The following is a 20,262-nucleotide window of genomic DNA, read 5'->3' as shown; positions in this document are numbered from 1 at the left end:
CAGCACTGGGAATCCATTTCCAGTTTCTCATATAATTAAAAATACTCATGTTCATAGCAGTGTTATTCAGAATAGGCAAAACAACCCGAAGTCTATCAAAGGACGGATGGATAAACAAAATGTGGTACATCAGTACAATGGAATATTACTCTTCCATAAAAAGGAATGAAGTTCTGATACACGCTACCACATGGATAAGCCTTGCAGACACGATGCTCAGGGAAGTGAGCCAGACACAAAAGGACAAGCTTTATATGATTCCACTTAAATGAGGTCCCTAGAATAGGCAAATTCTGAGACAGAAAGTAAAAGCGTGGTTGCCAGGGTCTGGGGGGGAGGGGAGAAGGGGGTATTATTGTTTAATGGGGTAAGAGTTCTAGTTCGGGAAGAAGAAAAAGATCAGGAGATGGATGGTGGGCATAGCTGCACAACAAACTAAATAAACTTAATGCCATTGAATGATACACCTAAAGAGGGTAAATTTTATGTTATGCATATATATCTTACAGAATTTTTTTTTTTTTGGCTGTGCCACGCAGCTTGAGGGATCTAGTTCCCTGACTAGGGATTGAACCTGGGCCCCTGGCAGTGACAGTGCGTAGTCCTCACCACTGGACCACCAGGGAAGTCCCCAACCACAATTTAAAAAATATAGATAAATCTCTGAACAGGAGTTCTATTTGGGAAAAATGAGATAGAAAGTTTATATGCAATCAAAAAATATGATCAGCCCCTCTCTGGCACCCTATGTCAAGCACAGAGCTGTTAAAATAATACAAAGAGTCGGACTTCGGATGCAAAGTCCAAATTCTTCCTTGGAAAGGGAAGAGGCTCGCTGCCCAGGGAGCAATCCTGACCCAATCAAAACAGAATCCAAAGTTACCCGAAGGAACGTGGGGAATCCTTGTCCGTAGTAACCGACAGCAAAATAGTCAGGCTTGGGTCTTATCACCTTGACGATGTTTTCATAAAATTGAGCCTGTTTTTTCTGAAAGGAAGAAAGGAAATGCATTTCAGGTTTGAATGGAGTAGTTGCACATCCATGCATCTGGGTTCTTCCAGCTTTGGCAGTTCTAGCGGGTGAGAGGGGGAGAAGGTGGGGGACAGGTGCTGATGCAGGCACTGAATTTAATCTCACCACGAAGCTTGGACGGTACTCCTCACTCATCCTCCAACATTCAGCAGGGGAATTTGACCAAAAAGCCAAATTCAGCAACCAGTTGTGATTTATAGGTGTTTTAATAACCAAAGAGGTGCCAGAGAGATGGTTTTTCTTCTGATTAAATGTCTGATCTTTAGGATTTTTTTTAAAAAGGTATCAGTCAGATAATGGGATACATTACAAGAGAATTTAAAAGGGCAGAATTCTGTTCCACATTCATGATACCCATCACAGCATCATAAGTCGATCTGCTGAATACAAAAATGATACAGCAGAGAAAGCAGTAGTTAGAAACCGATAGCTTCTGTGGCAGGAGAAAGGTCTGGGCTAGCCTCCATCCGTCCCCCTCTTGTGGACAGGCTCACAGTTTTAAACGAGTGGAGACTCCTGGAGACCTCTGGGCCATCAAGACCAACGTACACCTAGACTCAGCAGTTGTTCACCTGTAAATCGTTCGGAGGCATCTTAGAGTTTGGTTACAAAAGCTCACTGGGGAATAAAAAGTGAATACTCGTGGGCCAGAATCAACCAGCAAATAAATCAAGGGTCCTCCTGGACAAAATGAAGGAGAATCCCAACGTTCAAAGGAAAAGAAACATTTCAGAAGAACGAGCTGAGGTTGCCTGTTCATTTAAAGAGAAAGAAAGGCCTACCAGCAATTCGCTAAGTTGTTCATAATCAAATATCTCGTTTTCATACTGTTCAGCCAGTTCCTTGCCCAGGGCGATGGCCTCTTCCCACATCTGTGAGGGAAAAGAAAGCAACAAGGGAAAGAGAAACTCAAACCTGAATCGTGCCGTCAAAGAGTAATATGCTGCAACACAACCGTTCATGATGAAACAAGCTGGAAATACACTTGCTTAATCTGAAAGCACTGGAAAAATACAGATATTTTCTAGAGGCTTATGGCCTTTGGCTCGGGCATCAGTTGACCAAACTGGTCAGCTACTGGCTCATCAATCATGCTGGCCACTGCCCCTGGTCGGAGCAGTCGGCCGGCCAGTTCTGCCTCGCCTGCTGCTGGCCCCTGACGCCCATCTGTCGGAGCAGCCGTGGAGCTCAGAAAGGAAACCACAGGGCGAGGTTGAGAGGAGCGTTTGCGTAGAAACCACAGGCTTGATTTTGCTACTTTCCCAAATCATCCCATTTAATAAGCTCTATGTGTCAGTGGTCAGAAAGACAAGGATCTATTTCAAATCTAAATTAAGGCTTGCAAGAAGTTTGTGTTATGTTTACAGATACCGTCAGGATGTAAAATCTGCCATCGTTTCGAAAGGGAGAATTTTTTATGGTAATGGTTTAAAAGTGGGTTTCCCAATCAGGTAACATTTATTAAAATGCTGATAAACTTTTGACACATGTGGATTAATTTATTGATACCTGTGGTAGGCCTGAATTTCCCTTGTTTTCCTTGGGAAAAATAAAATACAGTGGTTTACTTGAGAAGAACATGGAAAATATGGAGGAACTATCTCCTCCAGAAAGCCTTCCTGGGTGCCACCCGCCCTCTTCCTCTGTGCTCCTACAAGACCCAGGATTCCCCTACTAAAAAAACTTGGGGTAATGTACTGAAAGTGGAATGCTCCTTTGGCATTCCTCCTCAGGGACTATAAGCCCCTTGAGGGCAGGGCCTGAGCATTATCAAAACCTCTGGACCGTAGGGAGTCCAGGACCTGCTCAACAATGTTTCTCAAACAGAAATGAAGGTTGTTGACTTAGAATCAGGAAAGTGTCACACCACCCCACGTACTGGGTCCCCAGACACGAATCGCTCACTTCTCCACTGGAACTGTCCCCACAAGGTGGTAGCACCGTTAGGGCAGTGACTGCAAGCTTACTCTACCTCCAGCGAGATGCCACCTGCATTGTCTCGTTAAAGTCCTTCGCCTTGTCAGGTGGGTATCTTTATTACACCTGTTTGGCAGATAAGGAAGTTGGGGATCAGACAGGTAAGTTACCTGCCCAAGGGCACATAGTGGGGTGTACTCGGCCCAGCTTGGCCTTTTTCTGAAGTTCTGCTCTCGATGACTTAGTTGGAGGTGCTGTAACAAAATCCCATACAACAGGTATTTCCTTCTCACAGTTCTGGAGGCTGGGAAGTCCAAGAACAAGGTGTAGGCAGATTCAGTTCTTGGTAAGCGTTCTCCTCCTGACTCGTAGACAGGCACCTTCTAACTGTGTACTCACATGACCTTAGGAGAGATCTTTCTCTTCTTCTTCTTATAAGGGCACTAATCCCATCATGGGGGCCCCCACCCTAATCATGACCCAATATAAACATAATTACCTTCCCAAAGCCTCACTTCCAAATATCATCACATGGTGGTTAGGGTTTTAACATATGAATTTTGGAGGGATGCAAACATTCAGCCCATAACAATGACCATGTGCCAGCACTTCCAGCTGCCCCGCACCCCCTCCTCCTGAAATGGGTTTTAAAGGATGCTAAGCTAGTTCCTAACTCCAGGCTCTCACTGAGAACACAGGGAGCCGGGTCCCATACCTGGCATACCCTTGGCACTGAACCCTCACCTGCCTGCCAGTCTTTGCCTTTTCTTAGTAGAACCACACTATCAAGGACCTTACTTATTACTGAATCACCCAATAGACTTAAAATACTCTTCACACAGCTGCTACTTAAAAAAACCATCTGTTATTTTTGATGAGAAAAAGCTCTTCTGAAATTGCATTTTAATACTTTGAAAGACATCTTAAAAGTAAGCCCAGAGTAGAAAAAGATTTCAGAGTTAGGACCAGCAGCCAGGGAAGAGAGAAAGTGGCTGAGATGCTCTTCCTAGACCACACACTTCTCTTCCCAAGAACCCCTACCTGTCTCCGTCATCCTGCTGAAGCTTTGCATCTTTTGAATATCTTCATCTGTTGCTCCAGCTAGCTCAGGTCCTTTGCCAGAGCCTAAGCTCACATTTCTCGGAAGAGGGAGCTTCTCCACTTGGAATGTTTCTTTTAAGCTCCAGTGACCAATTCATCCCTTAGTACATTTCCATTTCAAAGAAATCATTACCTTTAGTTGTAGTTCTCATTCACTCGATTGATTTTTCTTTAGTTTTCTGCAAGCTAATACACCACTCTCTTAGCTGCCTAGAATCTTAGGGCTTCTAATTACTGCTTAATCTGTTTTTATCCTAAATGACAGATGAGATGCTTTAACCTATCAAAAGTAATTGTTTTTAAAAAGAAATATGTCTTGAATAAATATTTTATCCAACTCACCCAGAGGTTACACAGTTGTGTTCTTTATCAGATTTTCTATAAACATACATTCCCCTCTCCACCCACCTCACCCCGGAATGTTTTAAAGGATTCTGCATTAAGGAGATTTTCATCTACTTTTAATTGGCTAGGGCTCTACAGAGTGTGGGTTGCTCATATTTCCCGTGTGAATACCTTGGAAAATATTTCCGTGCCAGAGAGAAAACAGATTCAATATGATCGAGATTTAGATGATCTCGGTGGAAGAATCGCTTTAACCTGTGTGATTGAACGCCCTACCCTGGCTCCATTCTTAGACATGCAGTAGGCAGATGAGGTTTACCACAGTCCCAAATGAAAAAGCACCCTAGCAACGTTCCACTTTACTTTCTGATTTGAAATCCTTAGCCCATTTTACAGCATCCTTGGCTTTGTTAGTTTACTTCCAACACGGAGCACACTCTTCCCACCTCCTCCTTTTATCAGATGATCTCAGCTACATTCTCTTGAGATGATCATCTTTTCTTTCTGAACCTTTCGGTTCCAGGAAGTCCCATTTCTGCAAGTGTCATGAACAGAAAACTTTTTTTTTTTTTCTGATGAAATTCCTTCGTTAGTTCCAAGACTGAAGTGGCTGCAGAGCACATATCAGCGATTGCTTTCCTACGGAGAACTGTGAGGTTGACGAGTGACCAGCTGGGTAGAATGACAACACCGATCTAACAGGGTCAGGGAGGCAGCGGAGGAACACCAAGATGGCAGCCTGGACAAGCACCCTTTACAAAGAATTCAGGCCAGTGACGACTCACCAGGAGATTGGTGTGCAACTGCGGTTGAACCCGCTAACTAGCTCTAAGTCCCTCATCAGTGAAGATGTTTTATGGGATGCTCTTATGGCAGTCATTCTAAAATTCATCTGGCTTTCCAGGCAGCTGTTGGGAAAAGAGTCATATTCAATCACCCTCTACATTTCCAGTGCCCTGCACAGGAAATGGATGAAGAGCTAATGCTGTGGAAGGTTCCAGAGCACTGTTTGAGGGCCCTCAGCACTGGAGGGGACCCATGTGGCCCAGAACTAGCCTTATGCCCTGGCCAGTGAGTGCTTCACTGCAGGAATGACGTGAGTGAGAATCTCCTTCCAGTCCCTCGACGATGAGGGGCTGGATTCCCCAGGAGAGATGTGTGTCGTACGTCTGGATGGCGACTCCAAGGGGCGTGGTCCAGCCGAGAGGGGACCCAGCCAGTCCCGGCATTGCTACAACCTCTTCTGACAGAATGGAGACTCCTTAGGGGCCCCTCCACTCTCCCTAGGCCTCCCCATCTCTCCCTGAGCCAAGCTGCATCCTGGCTCCTCCTGTGGTTCTCAGCTGATCTCCACTAATCTGAGCAAAGGCTGGACACTTTCTGAAGACATTTCTGAGAGTGAGTCAGGCCCTGCTCTCCCAGCCCCTGCAATGGAGCCTTTGCTCTGTACTCTGCATCAAAGCTGCCCAACCGTGCAGTAACGACGCCACACTCTCTCTGAGTGCACACATGACAGAGCCAGAGCCTGAGAAAGGGGGTCAGATGGGCTGGCTGCCCTCTGGTAGGGCAGGAAATGCAGTGGGATCTGGGACTTGGGCTGGACTTAGGAAGCCTTGCTGGAAAGGTTCGTAAACCGACTCGAAGACAAATCCTGCCTTGTGGTGCAGCCAGGTACTCAAGAATTACTGACCATTGAAATCATGTTCCTTTTTTCCCAACAGCAATTCTTTATTAGTCCAAATGGAAAATGGTTTGCTCAGTTTTAATGCCCCAGGGGAAAAATGCAGAAGGCATAACTTTTTTTTTCCCCCTAAAAAAAAAGGATTTTTTCCTTTTTCTTTAAGCCAGGACATCTGTAGTTCTGCAAGCCCTTAGAAAGCCTAAACCAGACAGCGAAAGATACAGTTGCCTTTTCCTTGGTGGTTTGATTGGAAGGAGAAGGGACACATCCTGTCACTCACCCCTCATTCTGTAGATAATTATTGGGCACCTGTGATGGGGGTCGGGTCAGGGAGAACAGAGGAGGACCAGGAGGTGTACACACAGCTCTTGAAGGAGGATTGGAGAAAGAAGAGAAACAGGCAGTAGCTGGCGAGGGGAGTCAGAACGAGAGAGAATTTTTTTAAAGATGGGAGAAATAATGGCATGGTTGTAGGCGAGTGTGTATTAGCCAGTGGAGAGGAAAACGGTGCTGCTTGTCAGGGAGAGGGCGGACGGGCCAGAGTGATGTCCTGGATGGGGTGGGGGGATCCCGGGCTCAGAGCGGGAGGAGTGGCCTTGGACACGATCACGGAGGGCTGTCCCCGGGACAGGAGGGACAGATGCAGACCCGTGGATGAGGGTGTGATGGGGTCAAAGCTGCACCACACAGCCTGGGTATCACTAGCTGGAAAATCAATTACTTTGAAAAAGAATTCACACGTGAAGGAATGGAGCCTCATCACTCGGAACTGCTCGAACTGCTTGGAAAGACGTAAAACCTCCCTGGACTGATCAGAAGTCACTTCCCTGCCAGCTTTGCAGCCACGTGAGGCTTGTTCTGCTCCCGGTGTCTGAGCCAGCCTCGTACCCGGCTCCTCTGGGCGTTCACACATCTGATATTGACCCCATTTGAGAGTCAGTGTGATCAGCTGACTCAAGTCTCTGGAGCTGTCACCTGCCTCTCCTCATCCCCGCTGCCACCACCTTTCCCTGGGCCACCACATGTCAAGCCTGGACCACTGCTCCAGCCCTCCACCCCCAGGGCTTCTGCCACCTTGGAGCCAAAATCACTCCCTGAAAAGAGGAAAATAAAGGCATCCTTGTCTATGTTCATAAAATCTCACTGGCTCTTGTGACTTATGGGGTAAGTCAAATCTTCAGGAGACACACAAGGCCATGGACAGACTGGCTCCCAAGTTCTCTGCATCTGTGTCTCCCAGGACCCCTTCCTCACCTCCCCCGAGAGACAGACTTCTCGGCTTCTCCAGAAAAGTGAGATGTCTTCGGGAGCCCTGGCCTTGACCAGTGTGATTCCCACTCTTTGGAATCCCTGCCCTCCCAGCCATCATCTGGCAAGCTTTGTCTCATTCGTCAAGACCCAGTTTACATGTCACCTTCTCCGGGACAAGGAGGTCTCCCCTTTCTCCTCAGAAGAGGGAATCATTCCCATACCTGTTAGGTAGGTTGACTCAGCACCCACCAGTGCAACAGACCAGAGGAGGGTTTTGGTATTTACCTGCTCACGCCTCGAGGCGGGCCTTTGCCCTCCCGCCCCCCTGCACCCCGTAATTCATGGGTGCAGGTGGCACCTGGCACCCAGGAGGCTGGGTGGTGGAAACACGTGTGAGGGGTCCTGCAGGGCAGGGTGTAGGGCAGCAGGGTTGTTACCGACTCTAAACCTTGATTTTCTCCTGCTCTGATCATAAATCGTTCTTTTCTGGGGGCGAATCATCATTAACACATAATCTCTGAGCACTCCAGCCAAATTCTTGCTAATTGAACAGATTCTGGCAAATATCAGGATTTTTGAAAATTCTGGAAATGCTGAGAGCAAACCAAGAGGAGGGTGGTATGATGCTCGCACCTGTAATTCCTCTCAATGACAACTGTGTTTTTAAAAGGAAACTCAGAGGATGAGAAAATGTCACCCCCACTACTTAGAAAAGAAATGCAACCATTTCATCAGAAGTGGAAACTTGCTTCCAAACCCCTATTTTTAGTTCACAAGATGATGCAAGATGCCTTCTCTTTTGACTTGGGCACAAGGCAAAGTGCAAACTTCTTCAAGGCGAGGTTATTTTAAGGGAAAAGAAGACAGAGCTCCAGCTGAAAAGAATCCCAGAGCTTCATACATCACATGGGCTGTCGGCTATGTGCCCCCTTTGCTGACACTGCCAGGCTGCTTGCTTCCTGGCTTTCGAGGAGGTTAATGCTGGTTAATAATGGCTCCCTCACTCTGACGACATTTTCTTGAGAGCAGGGCTTCTACTTTAGACACACCTTCCATAGAGAAGCCTGGTAATTTTCAGTGCACTGCTTGAACTAAGGGCTTTATTGAAAATTACTAGGCCTCAACCAAACACAGTAAGACAGACAATTCAGAGCATCTTCAGGACAGAACGCTTGACTGCCACGATAAAACCCGACAGTGGGCTTTCCGGAGATGCAAAAACAGGTGGTAAAAAGAGAAAGGAAAAGGAGCAAGGAGTAATTATTAGCCCAGGAAGGAAGAAGTGCAGAAGAATGAAAAGGGAAACAGATGGAAATGACGTTTTTTGGAGAGAAAGAAACAGATGAAAAGACCAAAAGCTGGGCTGAAAGACATTCAAAACTCTTTTATGCGGTGGAAAAGCAAAAATAAAAGAATGATTTTTGTGAAGAAGCAATACAGAAAGATAACAGAACATAATTAAAAAACCGGGGTTTCCCTGGTGGTGCAGTGGTTGAGAGTCTGCCTGCCGATGCAGGGGACACGGGTTCGTGCTCCGGTCCGGGAAGATCCCACATGCCGCGGAGCGGCTGAGCCCGTGAGCCATGGCCGCTGAGCCTGCGCGTCCGGAGCCTGTGCTCCGCAACGGGAGAGGCCACAACAGGGAGAGGCCTGCGTAACGCAACAAACAAACAAACAAACAAACAAAACAAACCCCAGAGTGTCCAATATGAAGGAGCAGAAAATCCATTCAGCGTTGCTGCTTTCAGAGCACAAAGGTAGACAGACTTTTAATACAGTCTGACTCCAGTCTCTGGCGGGCGCCCTGGGGTGTCCCCGCAGGTGCTGGCGTCCAAGGGATGGGGTGGGAACCCGCTCCTTTAAGGGCCTGCGCTCACGGTTTCCAGGACACAAATCTGCCTTGGGTTCTGTAAGCCCCTACTTCCCCTGGGTAGCTGCATACATTTAAAACAGTGAAAATTAGCTCTAGGATGTGGAAAGTTTCTACCTATTAAGGACATAGTGAAGATTTCCTTAATCACATAAGGTGACAGTCTGTATCAGTGGAGCTATAACTGAGTCATACTTTTGCCAGGCTCAGGTACTGGGCAGAGTCCATTTTACAATTGTGTGGTCCTCAGCCATCACTGGTCTTCAAGTCCAACTGTAGTATTAAGGCCCATTACCCAAATATATGGTTTTAAACCCCAAATGCAATTTTTTCCCCCTAAAACGAAACACGTGTAAAATCAAACCCAAGAAACTCTTGTGATTTAAATACTCATGTGCTGCAGGAGAACATTTAGAACATGGGCCTGGGATGGACCTTGAGTCAGCAGTGAAGTCAGAGCCTGTGGCCGATGCCAGACGGCCCTCCCCGCATGACCATCCCTGCCTGTTCACTTGATCCACCCCTGCGATCATTCTGACCGAGGACTTATTTCTGGCAGACGTACGGGAGTCCAGGCAGGAAAAGCCGGCCCGGGTCTTGGAAGAATCTGTCTTTATTCCACCCACAACTTCTGCAATGAAGGCAGCACGTAAGCCAAGTCAGCATCAGGCTTGGGAAACGAGCCTGCGGAAAAGGTACAGTCCCAAGACCGGCACCTCTGGAATGAGGACAGGGATCTGCCCCGGGGGCTGCCGGGCAGGAGTGGGGGGCAGGGGGGCATGCCCTTCAGACGTTTCCGGGGCTCAGAGTCTGTGTCAGGAGGCCAGGCCACACACGTGAGACAAATAAGCCCCATGTTAGGAACTCTGTGGAATGTCTGAGTGAGGGCGGCCTTCTCCAGTGTTTGCTCAAGCATTGGCCAGAATGCGCTTAATTCAATAAAAATGACACTGTTAACAGTGGGAGAGGCTACACATGTCGGCGCGGGGGCAGGGGTGCATGGGAACTCTCCCCATCTGCTGTACAATTTTGCTCTGAACCTAAAAACTGCTATTAAAAAATAGTCTACTTAAAAAAAGTGACTGAATACCCAGTCTGGGTGCAGCACAGGGCTCCCGAAGAGGGACAAACAGAAGTGTCAGACATAGCCTGCCCTGTCCCCAAGGAGCTCCAGTCAAAGCAGGACCTGGTGACCCAGGAGTGGACCCTGGCTCAGCTGCATTGCCATTACTGGGAGCTGCTTAGAAATGCAGAGCCTCAGGCCTCTCCCAAGAGCTAATGAATCAGAATCTGCATTTTTATTTTTTTTCTTTGGATGAACCATGCAGCATGTGGGATCTTAGCTCCCCGACCAGGGATCAAACCTGCGCCCCTGTAGTGGAAGTGCAGAATCTTAACCACTGGACCGCCAAGGAAGTTCCCAGAATCTGCATTTTAACAAGATCCCCAGGGGACTCAGGGGACCATTCAAGTGTGAGATACTCCAAGGAGGGGATACAGGATACAAAGAAATAGCTCCTGGCCAGGGCAGGGAGAGCCCAGAGACAGGACCCTCTCTGCATGGGGGGCAGGAAAGGCTCCAAGGTGGAGACAGCATGAAAGCATGCATAGGAGGTGGGAAGGAGTCACCACAAGAGACGGCAGGTGAGAAGGGGCCGCTCCCCATCCGGGGCTGGGAATCAAAAAGCATGTTCAGGAAGACGCCAGATGCTGTGGGCGACGAGAGGGTAGATACGTGGGCAGAGCCCTGCTGTAAGGGGCCTCACCTGCCAGGTAGAAGCCTGGATCTGCCTGTAGAGGAGGTTGGGGGACCCTGAGGTTTGGGCATCCTTGGAGCGATTCACGCTATGATGCCATGGCCACTTTGTTAGAGCCCAGAATGGTGGCCCGGGGAGCAGAATGGCAGGGATGGATGTGGGTACTGCATCTTGGACTGGGAGTCCAGGCAGGCTGAGAGCTCATGGGGAAAACACGCCGGATGAGCTGACTTCTGCTCAGAGACCCGCATTGCTCAGCAGTGTCCCAGGTAGAACTGGGCCAAGAAGGTACAGACCTCAGAGCTAGTCAGTCGGAACACTCATCCCCGAAGGCACCTGGACACACAAATCACAGTGAGAAAACCTGACGCATCCTTAAGAGCTTGGGAAACTAATAATAAGATTATAATAGACTTTGGTCAAAGCACAGAAGAAAACAACGGAGAGGCATAATTCTAAATTTTAAAAATAAAATACCTAAGTACCAGAAAACTCCATCTTGCTCCAACAAAGCTATGTTGCTTCCTCCTGATTTCTTATGGTTTATCTTCATAACTGCCTGTGTTTCTTCTCTTTCCTTCCCTGCCTACCAGTGCCTTGTCTGTATTTCATTCAGAGGATCTTCTGTTCATAAAAGAGCGCTTCACATGCCCATCTCTCCAAATCCCCTAATGCTGAGAACAACCATACTCTGGACACTTATTTCAAATTACAGAAATGACACTGGGTCACAAGCAAAAAAAATCCAATTTTGGTGCTTGTGATCATGCTTCCCCTTGTCATTCTGACATACATTCTATTATCTCCTGGCTTTGGTTCCCATTTCCTTCTCTTAGATTTATTTCAGTTTTTCAAAATATTCATTTAGTGTAAGAAATATATCCCAACAAGCACGTAAGCAATGCCGCTGCCTGTGATGACTCCAAAGGACATGCAGTAAAGCTTCGATTTCCCAGCAGCCTGTGGATGGATGTGCTAGCAGACACCGTTCTCAACAAATGCCAAGTCTTTGGCTCAGAGCAGCACTGTCCAATGGAACCATCAGCCAAGATACATGTACAGTTTTTCTAGTAGCCACATTTTAAAAAGTGGAATTAGGGACCTGGTGGCGCGGTGGTTAAGAATCCACCTGCCAATGCAGGGGACTCGGGTTCGATCCCTGGTCTGGGAGGATCCCACATACCGCAGAGCAACTAATAAGCCCGCATGCCACAACTACTGAAGCCCACACACCTAGAGCCCGTGCTCTGCAACAAGAGAAGCCACCGCAATGAGAAGCCCGCACACTGCAATGAAGAGTAGCCCCCGCTCGCAGCAACTAGAGAAAGCCCGCGTGCAGCAACGAAGACCCAACACAGCCAAAAATAAATAAATTTATTTTTTAAAAAAAGAAAAAAGCTTTAAAAATGAGCAAACTCTTAAAAAAAGTGGAATTAATTTTAGTAATATTTACTATACCTGAATATTCTTTCAAATGTAATCAATAATACAAAATTAATGAGATGTTTGACAGGCTGCCATAACAAAGTTCCAAAGATTGGACGCCTTAAACAAATGTATTTCCTTACAGCTCTGGAGGCGAGAAGCCAAGGCCGAGTTGTCAGAGGGATGCTTTCCTCTGAGGCCTCTCTCCTTGGCTTGTGAGACAAATCCCCACCCTGTGTCCTCACCTAGTCCTTGCTCAGTGTGTGTCTTTGTCCTAATCTCTTCTCTTTTTTTTTTTTTGCGGTACGCGGGCCTCTCACTGTTGTGGCCTCTCCCATTGTGGAGCACAGGCTCTGGATGCGCAGGCTCAGCGGCCATGGCTCACGGGCCCAGCTGCTGCATGGCATGTGGGATCTTCCCAGACCGGGGCACGAACCCGTGTCCCCCGCATCGGCAGGCGGACTCTCAACCACTGCGCCACCAGGGAAGCCCCAAATCTCCTCTTCTTATATGGAGTTCAGTCATATTGGATCAGGCCCCATCTCCAAATAGTCACCTTCCAAGGTAGTCGGATTAGGGCATCAACACATGAATTTCTGGTGGACACAATTCAGCTCATAACAACAGTTTCTTGTTCACGCTGAGCCTTAGAAATCCAGTGCTGTTGTACGCTGATGGTGCGTCTCAGTTTGGACTGGCCACGTTTCAGGTGCTCATGGCTGCATGGGTCCTGTGACTCTCGTAGCAGACAGCTCAGGTCGGAGCCCCGCATCATAGGAGGGCTGGCTCCCTGGGCACCTCTACCCAGAGGACCCCACACTGAGCAGCCTTTCTTCAAATTCCCATGGGTTGAATCACTTGTCAACTATCACCCATTTCAAGATATTTTTTTCCCCAAGAATCGACAGATGAGTATGGATAAAGGAGATGTGGTATATAAACACAACGGGATAGCACGGAGCCAAAAAAAAGAATGAAATAATGCCATTTGCAGCAACATGGATGGACCTAGAGATTATCATACTAAGTGAAGTCAGCCAGACAGAGAAAGACAGATATCATATGATATCACTTGTATGTGGAATCTATGAAAATGATACAAATAAACTTATTTACAAAACAGAAATAGACTCACAGACATAGAAAACAAATTTTTTTTTTTTTTTTTTTTTTTTTTTTGCGGTATGCGGGCCTCTCACTGTTGTGGCCTCCCCCGTTGCGGAGCACAGGCTCCGGATGCGCAGGCCCAGCGGCCATGGCTCACGGGCCCAGCCGCTCCGCGGCATATGGGATCCTCCCAGACCGGGGCACGAACCCGTATCCCCTGCATCGGCAGGCGGACTCTCAACCACTGCGCCACCAGGGAGGCCCGAAAACAAATTTATGGTTACCAAAGGGGAAGTGGGGGGGAATAAATTAGGAGTTTGGGATTAACGTGGACACACTAGTATATATAAAATAGAGAACCAACAAGGACCCACTGTATAGTACAGGGAAATCTACTCAGCATCTTGCAATAACCTATAATGGAAGAGAATCTGAAAAAGAATATACATATATATACACACAAACACACACACACACACATATAACTGAATCACTTTGCTGTACACCTGTAACTAACACAACATTGTAAATCAACTATATTTCAATTAAAAAAAAAAAAAAACAGGGCTTCCCTGGTGGCGCAGTGGTTGAGAGTCCGCCTGCCGATGCAGGGGACATGGGTTCGTGCCCCGGTCCGGGAAGATCCCACATGCCGCGGAGCGGCTGGGCCCGTGAGCCATGGCCGCTGAGCCTGCGCGTCCGGAGCCTGTGCTCCTCAACGGGAGAGGCCACAACAGTGAGAGGCCCACGTACCGCAAAAAAAACAAAAACAAAAATCCAAAAAACAAAACTTCAGTCTGGGCACGGAGCACAGAAATGTGTGCATCTGGTCCTTCCCAAGGTCAAGTTCTGAATCTGCAGCAACGACCTCAGCCATGGTCTTATTCCAGAGCAGGCAGGAAGGATGTTCTTTCTCAAATCACCGCATACACCCAACACTTGGCAGGTATAATAAGACCATGTCTCGGTCTTGTTTCCTAAACGAATGTGATTCTACATCTGGCATGAAGAAGCAAACTTACCTTCTGCTGTGACCTCCTGCCGCCCTGACTCCCCACCTGCTGAGACTTCGGGCGCCCTGGCCACAGGGAGCTGGAACCAGTTCTCAGGTGCTGCTGCCCCTGCACTGCCCAGCCTGGTCATGTTGTTCCCAACCCCTCCCTAACCCGAGGAAGAAATTCAACTACGGAGGAGCTGGCCCAGCACCAGGTTCTGGAGATGGTCTATTCTCACATGTCCAGTTGTGGGAAGCTGTGCAATTGGGGGATTAGAGGGAATATTACCTTTTTAGAACATACATATACTTAGGTCATTTCCACGTGCCTTGAGAGCCCTAGGTTAGAACCCCGCCTCACTTGTCCGATTCAATATCCTGGTAGTTTACCTGGTTTACCTGGTAGATGTAGGCGCTATGTACATTGCCTTCCCTTCTGGGCACTTCCCCACCCACTGAAGCTTGTTGTGGCCACATGATCTGCTTTAGTCAATGACACGAGCACAAACGCATGTGTCATTTCTGGGCCAAGCGTGTAGGGGCCGGGCAGTGACTCGCTGTCCCTCTGAGGCTGCATTCCTTTGTGTTGGGACCTCCGCTCACCTGGGTCCCCAGAAGTGAGGACGGACCGGCAGCATGAGTGAGAAATCCACCTGGGTTGTGTAGCACCACTGAGATGGTGAGAGGCCAAAACCCCAGCAGATTCCAGCCCGTCCCGGCTACTACAGAAGATGGATACTTACTTCCTTCTGTTAGTTTTTCTCCAGGAAATTTAATGCTTGTTGATGTTAAAACGATTTTTTTTGCTTTGCGGCTCATCATCCAGGTACTTGAAATTTCGTTTGATGAAATTTTCTCCCTCACCCTCATGTTAGCCTCAGAAAGATGCGTGAACTTCTGTTTCTTTTTAACGTTCTCATGGAGAAGTTATGGGCATTCAAAAATGGCTTTTCAGTCTCTTTTGCCAGTACGCCTCTAACAGCTGCCATGAAGACGATTCTCTTCAGTTTTTTTTTTTTTTTTTTTTTTCAGTACGCGGGCCTCTCACTGTTGTGGCCTCTCCCGTTGCGGAGCACAGGCTCCGGACGCGCAGGCTCAGCGGCCATGGCTCATGGGCCCAGCCGCTCCGCGGCACGTGTGATCCTCCCGGACCGGGGCACGAACCCGCATCCCCTGCATCGGCAGGCGGACTCTCAACCACTGCGCCACCAGGGAAGCCCTCTCCTCAGGTTTGATTAACAAGTTCAATCAAGTTGAACATTCTTGACTCCAGGTGAGCTAAGTGCTCACTTGACCAGAGCCATCCTCTGTCTCCTCCAAAACACAGAAACATGTGGAGAACATGCCTTCAGCCCCTTTCTCTTTTTGCCTGTAATGCTTTATCACTTGAATTAGCTTTTTTTCAAAACCAGGATTTCTCAACCTGGCCACGGTTGACATTCTGGGCTGGATAGTTCTGTGTGGCAAGGGCTGTCTGCCTTGTAGGATGTTGAGCGGCATCCCTGACCTTGACCCACTTGATGCCAGTCCCATCCACAGCCCCAGGCATGATAACGTGAAAGGGTCCCGGTTGAGAACCACTGTTCTAAACTGAACACGTTCATTTTTTTCCCCTCCGTATGAGGCTACTTTGGCTAAAAACAAAACCAAACCCACTTGGTTCCTCAATGTATTATTTATTGAAGGCCAGCTGTCCTGCTGTCCATGAGCACCTCTCATCTGTCCGAAATCACCCTTAAATGCTGAGTATTCATTCATTTGTTCATGCATTCTTTCACTGATTTCTTTGTTCATCTAACAAACGCCCCTGTGTTACGTGCCTGGCTCTGTCTGAGAGTTACGTGTACTGTGAGGGATTACACGTGTGTGGCCTCTATCTTCCCAGAGCTCATGGCCTATGGGAGACTCGCTAAAGAAATACATGTGCAAATCTACTGTTGCAAATTGTGGTTAAGTGCTATACAGGAAAAGAAGAGGACACTGTGGGCATCAGAGCAGAGGTGACATTAAGCTGGATGAGGACAGATGAGCCAAGGGCAGGAGCAGCAGAGGCCCGCCAGGCAGAGACAGGAAGGGCTGGGGCGGATGAGGACCCAGAAGGGGTGGTGTGGCCAGAATATAAGGAGCGAGGGAGGGAGGAGAGCTGAGATGTGGCTGGAGAGATCTCGGGGCCAGTGCTGTCAGAGGACGTGAGAACCCAGAATGACTATCAGCAAAGGCACACACTCTTTCAGCCCCAGTGACCTCTGGCCCTCAGGCTTCCTGGGCCTCTCTGGGGTCCCACCTCCTGTTCTGCCCCCTCCATAACACCTGATTACCCTTCTCAAAAACATAGTAAGCCAGAAAGCCATCGGGGGAAGGAATGGATCCACTTTTTTAGCAGTTTGTCGAGAAACAGAATTCCCCTGGCTAAGCTAATAAAATTTTAGCAGTTGGCCTTCATTGTGAAACCATCTCATTTCTATGAAGAAATATATTCTATTTTGCTATAGGAGCAGGTATAATTCACAGACCATTTCCAAGTGGCCTCTGGCCAATCCTCATGCTATTCTGAATATTTTGATTTTTGTCCCATGTCACGGACCCCAGGGAATAAATAAAACACACATGATTTTTTCAAAAGGGTTCGGTTTATGTCGACAACCACAAAAAGGGTCAGTCATCATCCTTTCCCGATATGGGTGCTGCTGGGGGTAGAACTGGTTCCCCGCCAAAAGATATGTTGAAGTCCTAACCCTTGGTATCTGTGAATGTGACCTTATTGGAGACAGGGTCTTTGGGCGTAATCAAGTTAAGATGAGGTCACACTGGATGGCGTGGGCCCTAAATCCAATAATCGGTGCTCTTAGAAGATTTGGACACAGTGACACACAGGGAAAAAGCCACACGAATACGGAGGCAGAAACTGGAGTGATGTATCTACAAGCCAAGGACTGCCGGCATCACCAGACACTAAGAGAGAGGCAGGAAGCAGATTCTCCCCTTGAATCATTCTCTCTCAGAGAGCACGGCCCTGCCGACATGCTGACTTTGGTTTTATAGCCTCCAGAACTGTGAGAGAACAGATTCCTGCCCAGTGGGTAGGCCTATGTTACTGCAGCCCTAAGAAACGAATACAGGTACCGTCGTGGAATTCTCTGTTCACTTTTCTCAAGGTAAAAAAAAAAAAAAAAAAAAAAAAAAAAGGCTGGTAACTGAGATGAGTTAAGAATCCTGATGAAGGCACAGAATGAGCTTAGAAGTCACTTTGGTGGCAGATTTAAAAAACTTCTTAACTGAAGAAGCCCCCACCTTTTTTTTTTGCAGTACATGGGCCTCTCACTGTTGAGGCCTCTCACGTTGCGGAGCACAGCCTCCGAATGCACAGGCTCAGTGGCCATGGCTCACGGGCCCAGCCACTCCATGGCATGTGGGATCTTCCCGGACCGGGGCACGAACCCGTGTCCCCCACATCGGCAGGCGGACTCTCAACCACTGCGCCACCAGGGAAGCCCCCCCGCCTTCATTTTAATAGTTATTATTTATCTGAATCACATGAACTACAGTGATGAGACCTATTACTGGCTGATTAAAATGATGGCAGGTTTCCTTTTAGTAGAAGTCAACAGATTAAATAATTTTGTTTGAGCCAGTTAATGGAGAGGACACCAACATGAGCGACATTGGTCTTGCCATGGGAATAATATTTTGGTGACAACAGAAAAACGCAAACTGTCAAAGGAAAGCATTAGCTCTAACGTAGCCAGAAACTCCCCCAAATCAGTGTCCCAGCCTGGGTTCTCTCTGGCAAGGACTATGAAAACACTTGTGCTTTTCAGTCCTAACTTTCAGCAGAGCATCTACAAAAGGGCGATTGATTTTTATTTTTGCTAGGATTTGTACTTAGAAGTGCCAGCAGAAGGGCCATGCAAAAAACCTTCAGATATACAATCTGTAACAAATTTCTGGTACCACAAACACCATGTGTTAAAAAATGTGTTTACAACGCTGCAAGAAGGTGCACACAAAGAGGAAAACACCAGAAAAACTGCATTTTTTTTTTTACCTTGCCTTTGTCGAAGTAGTGGATGATTTCCTGGTAGAGCCGCTCTTTCAGCTGCCCCTGTGTTGTCGCCTGGTACCCGTCCCGCTGGGTGAGGTGGGCCGCGCACACGTCCTCCGACCACTGAGGCAAAAGCAAAGTGTAAGCGGTGCCTGGTGAGGGCACGGCCAGGGCTACCGTTTCCCTACCGTCAGGTCAGAATGCACAGTAAGCCCTGAATTCAGTGTGGGCACTCGGGCCATGATTCCGGGGGTCGTTGGAGCCGCTGCCATCAGGCTGTCGGGTCTGGAATTGAGGGCAGAACCTCTGTGCAGAGGCCTCAAGACGAGTGAAAGAAAGAAGGCGGCAAAGCTGGGTCTAGATTCACACAGAAGAGAAACCCAGCAGGTTCTGGACAGCACAGAACTGTCAGCTTGCCCATGATGCCTTGGAACCTTCCAGATGAATGAGGAACCGGGTGATCTGTGGCTGCCTCAAGTGGGGCATCCCTGGGTGGCGGCCTCAGTCCTGCGCTGCTCAACATTTTAATCAACAGCAGAAGGCACATGGATTCCACTTACAGGTCGTAAAGAAAGCTCCTTACAGACAGGGAGGTGTCTTGGGATCTTCAGCTCTAGGCACGTTGCCTGTCGCAAAGGCAGGGCTCGGCCAGCGTTTGTGGACGTGACAGTGGACTTATGGGATGAAGGAAGGATGCATCAAAGTGAAGGCAAGCTCATTTGACACCTAAACTCCTAAACTTATGCTCAAGAAATCAACGGCCTAAATATAGGGTTCAATAAGCCTCAATATTTGGTGGGGACCTACTATGTGCAAGGCACCAGGTCAAAGGTGAGTCAGAAGATGCCTGCCCCAGAGAGAGTGCTATTACAAATTAGAGCACAGTGGTATATAATAACTCTGCAGAAAAGATTTCATGGGCAATTTAAGGGCGGGAGGCAGGACGAGGGGTTCTGCGGAGGCTCCCTGGAGGAAAGAATCAGGATGAGCTCACTCATCAGTTGGACTCAGGAGGCGGGTCTTGACCCTGTTTTAAGACAGGACAGTGAGGATGCTACCAAGAAAGCAGCGGACTTGCAGGCTGCCTGGACCACAGCGGGGTGGGAGGGTCCCCACTGGACTCAGGGCTAGCCAGGCCACATCTGGAGCAATGGGACCAGCTGTGGTGCCACATTTTAGGGGGCATGACAAATGGACAGGAACCACTGGGGCAGAGGGCAAAGGCCCCAAGGGACAGGCCTGCAAAAGTACAAGGCTCCCCAAGAGGCGGGCTCTCACAGCACACACCCCCCTCCCACCTTCCCGAAGCCAGAGGGGCTCTGGAGCACTCTGTGCTGGACCCCAGGGCTCCAAAGAACAGGGTGAAAGGGCCATGGGGCCAGATGGGCTCTCTAGCACCTGGAATGTCAAGTAAGAATGAGAAACCTTCACGCTGCTGCAAATTCTTTCACCTTCAAATGAGAAGTGCGTAGCCCAACCATAACTGGGAGTTACAAACTCAATTAATTGTGGCATTTTCACCACATGGCCAGATTTCTACTTTCATGAAGGGTAAAAGTAAAATTTTACATGATTCTGAAATGGAACTACAATAAGATAAATAAGAATAAGAAAGTCTGGATGCCAAATAACTTCCTTGGAGTTTAAAATCACCTAAAAAATATTGAATGGAGAAGCAAAACTCCTTTATACCTTCCACTTAAACAATGAGATGAAATAACTTGATTGCTAGGCGAAAG

The 20,262-nt window shown here is 48.1% G+C and overlaps 1 protein-coding gene across 2 annotated transcripts in view; it reads right to left on the bottom strand.

Moving 5' to 3' along the window:
- Positions 1–20,262, bottom strand: part of DOCK1 (dedicator of cytokinesis 1) — a 540,262-nt gene that overhangs the window by 49,113 nt on the left and 470,887 nt on the right. For both annotated transcript variants that reach the window (XM_082637778.1, XM_082637779.1), the window contains exons 38-40: positions 18,527–18,646; positions 1,816–1,905; positions 884–988 (exon numbers count right to left, since the gene is read on the bottom strand). In XM_082637778.1, the coding sequence (XP_082493904.1) occupies positions 884–988; positions 1,816–1,905; positions 18,527–18,646 (315 nt within the window). The remainder of the gene's footprint in view (positions 1–883; positions 989–1,815; positions 1,906–18,526; positions 18,647–20,262) is intronic.

This window comes from Mesoplodon mirus (assembly GCF_964341445.2).
Source record: "Mesoplodon mirus genome assembly, chromosome: 2".
NCBI classification, from domain to species: Eukaryota; Metazoa; Chordata; class Mammalia; order Artiodactyla; family Ziphiidae; genus Mesoplodon; species Mesoplodon mirus.
The sequence above is the reverse complement of the archived record's forward strand: the minus strand, read 5'-3'. Positions and strand labels throughout refer to the sequence as shown.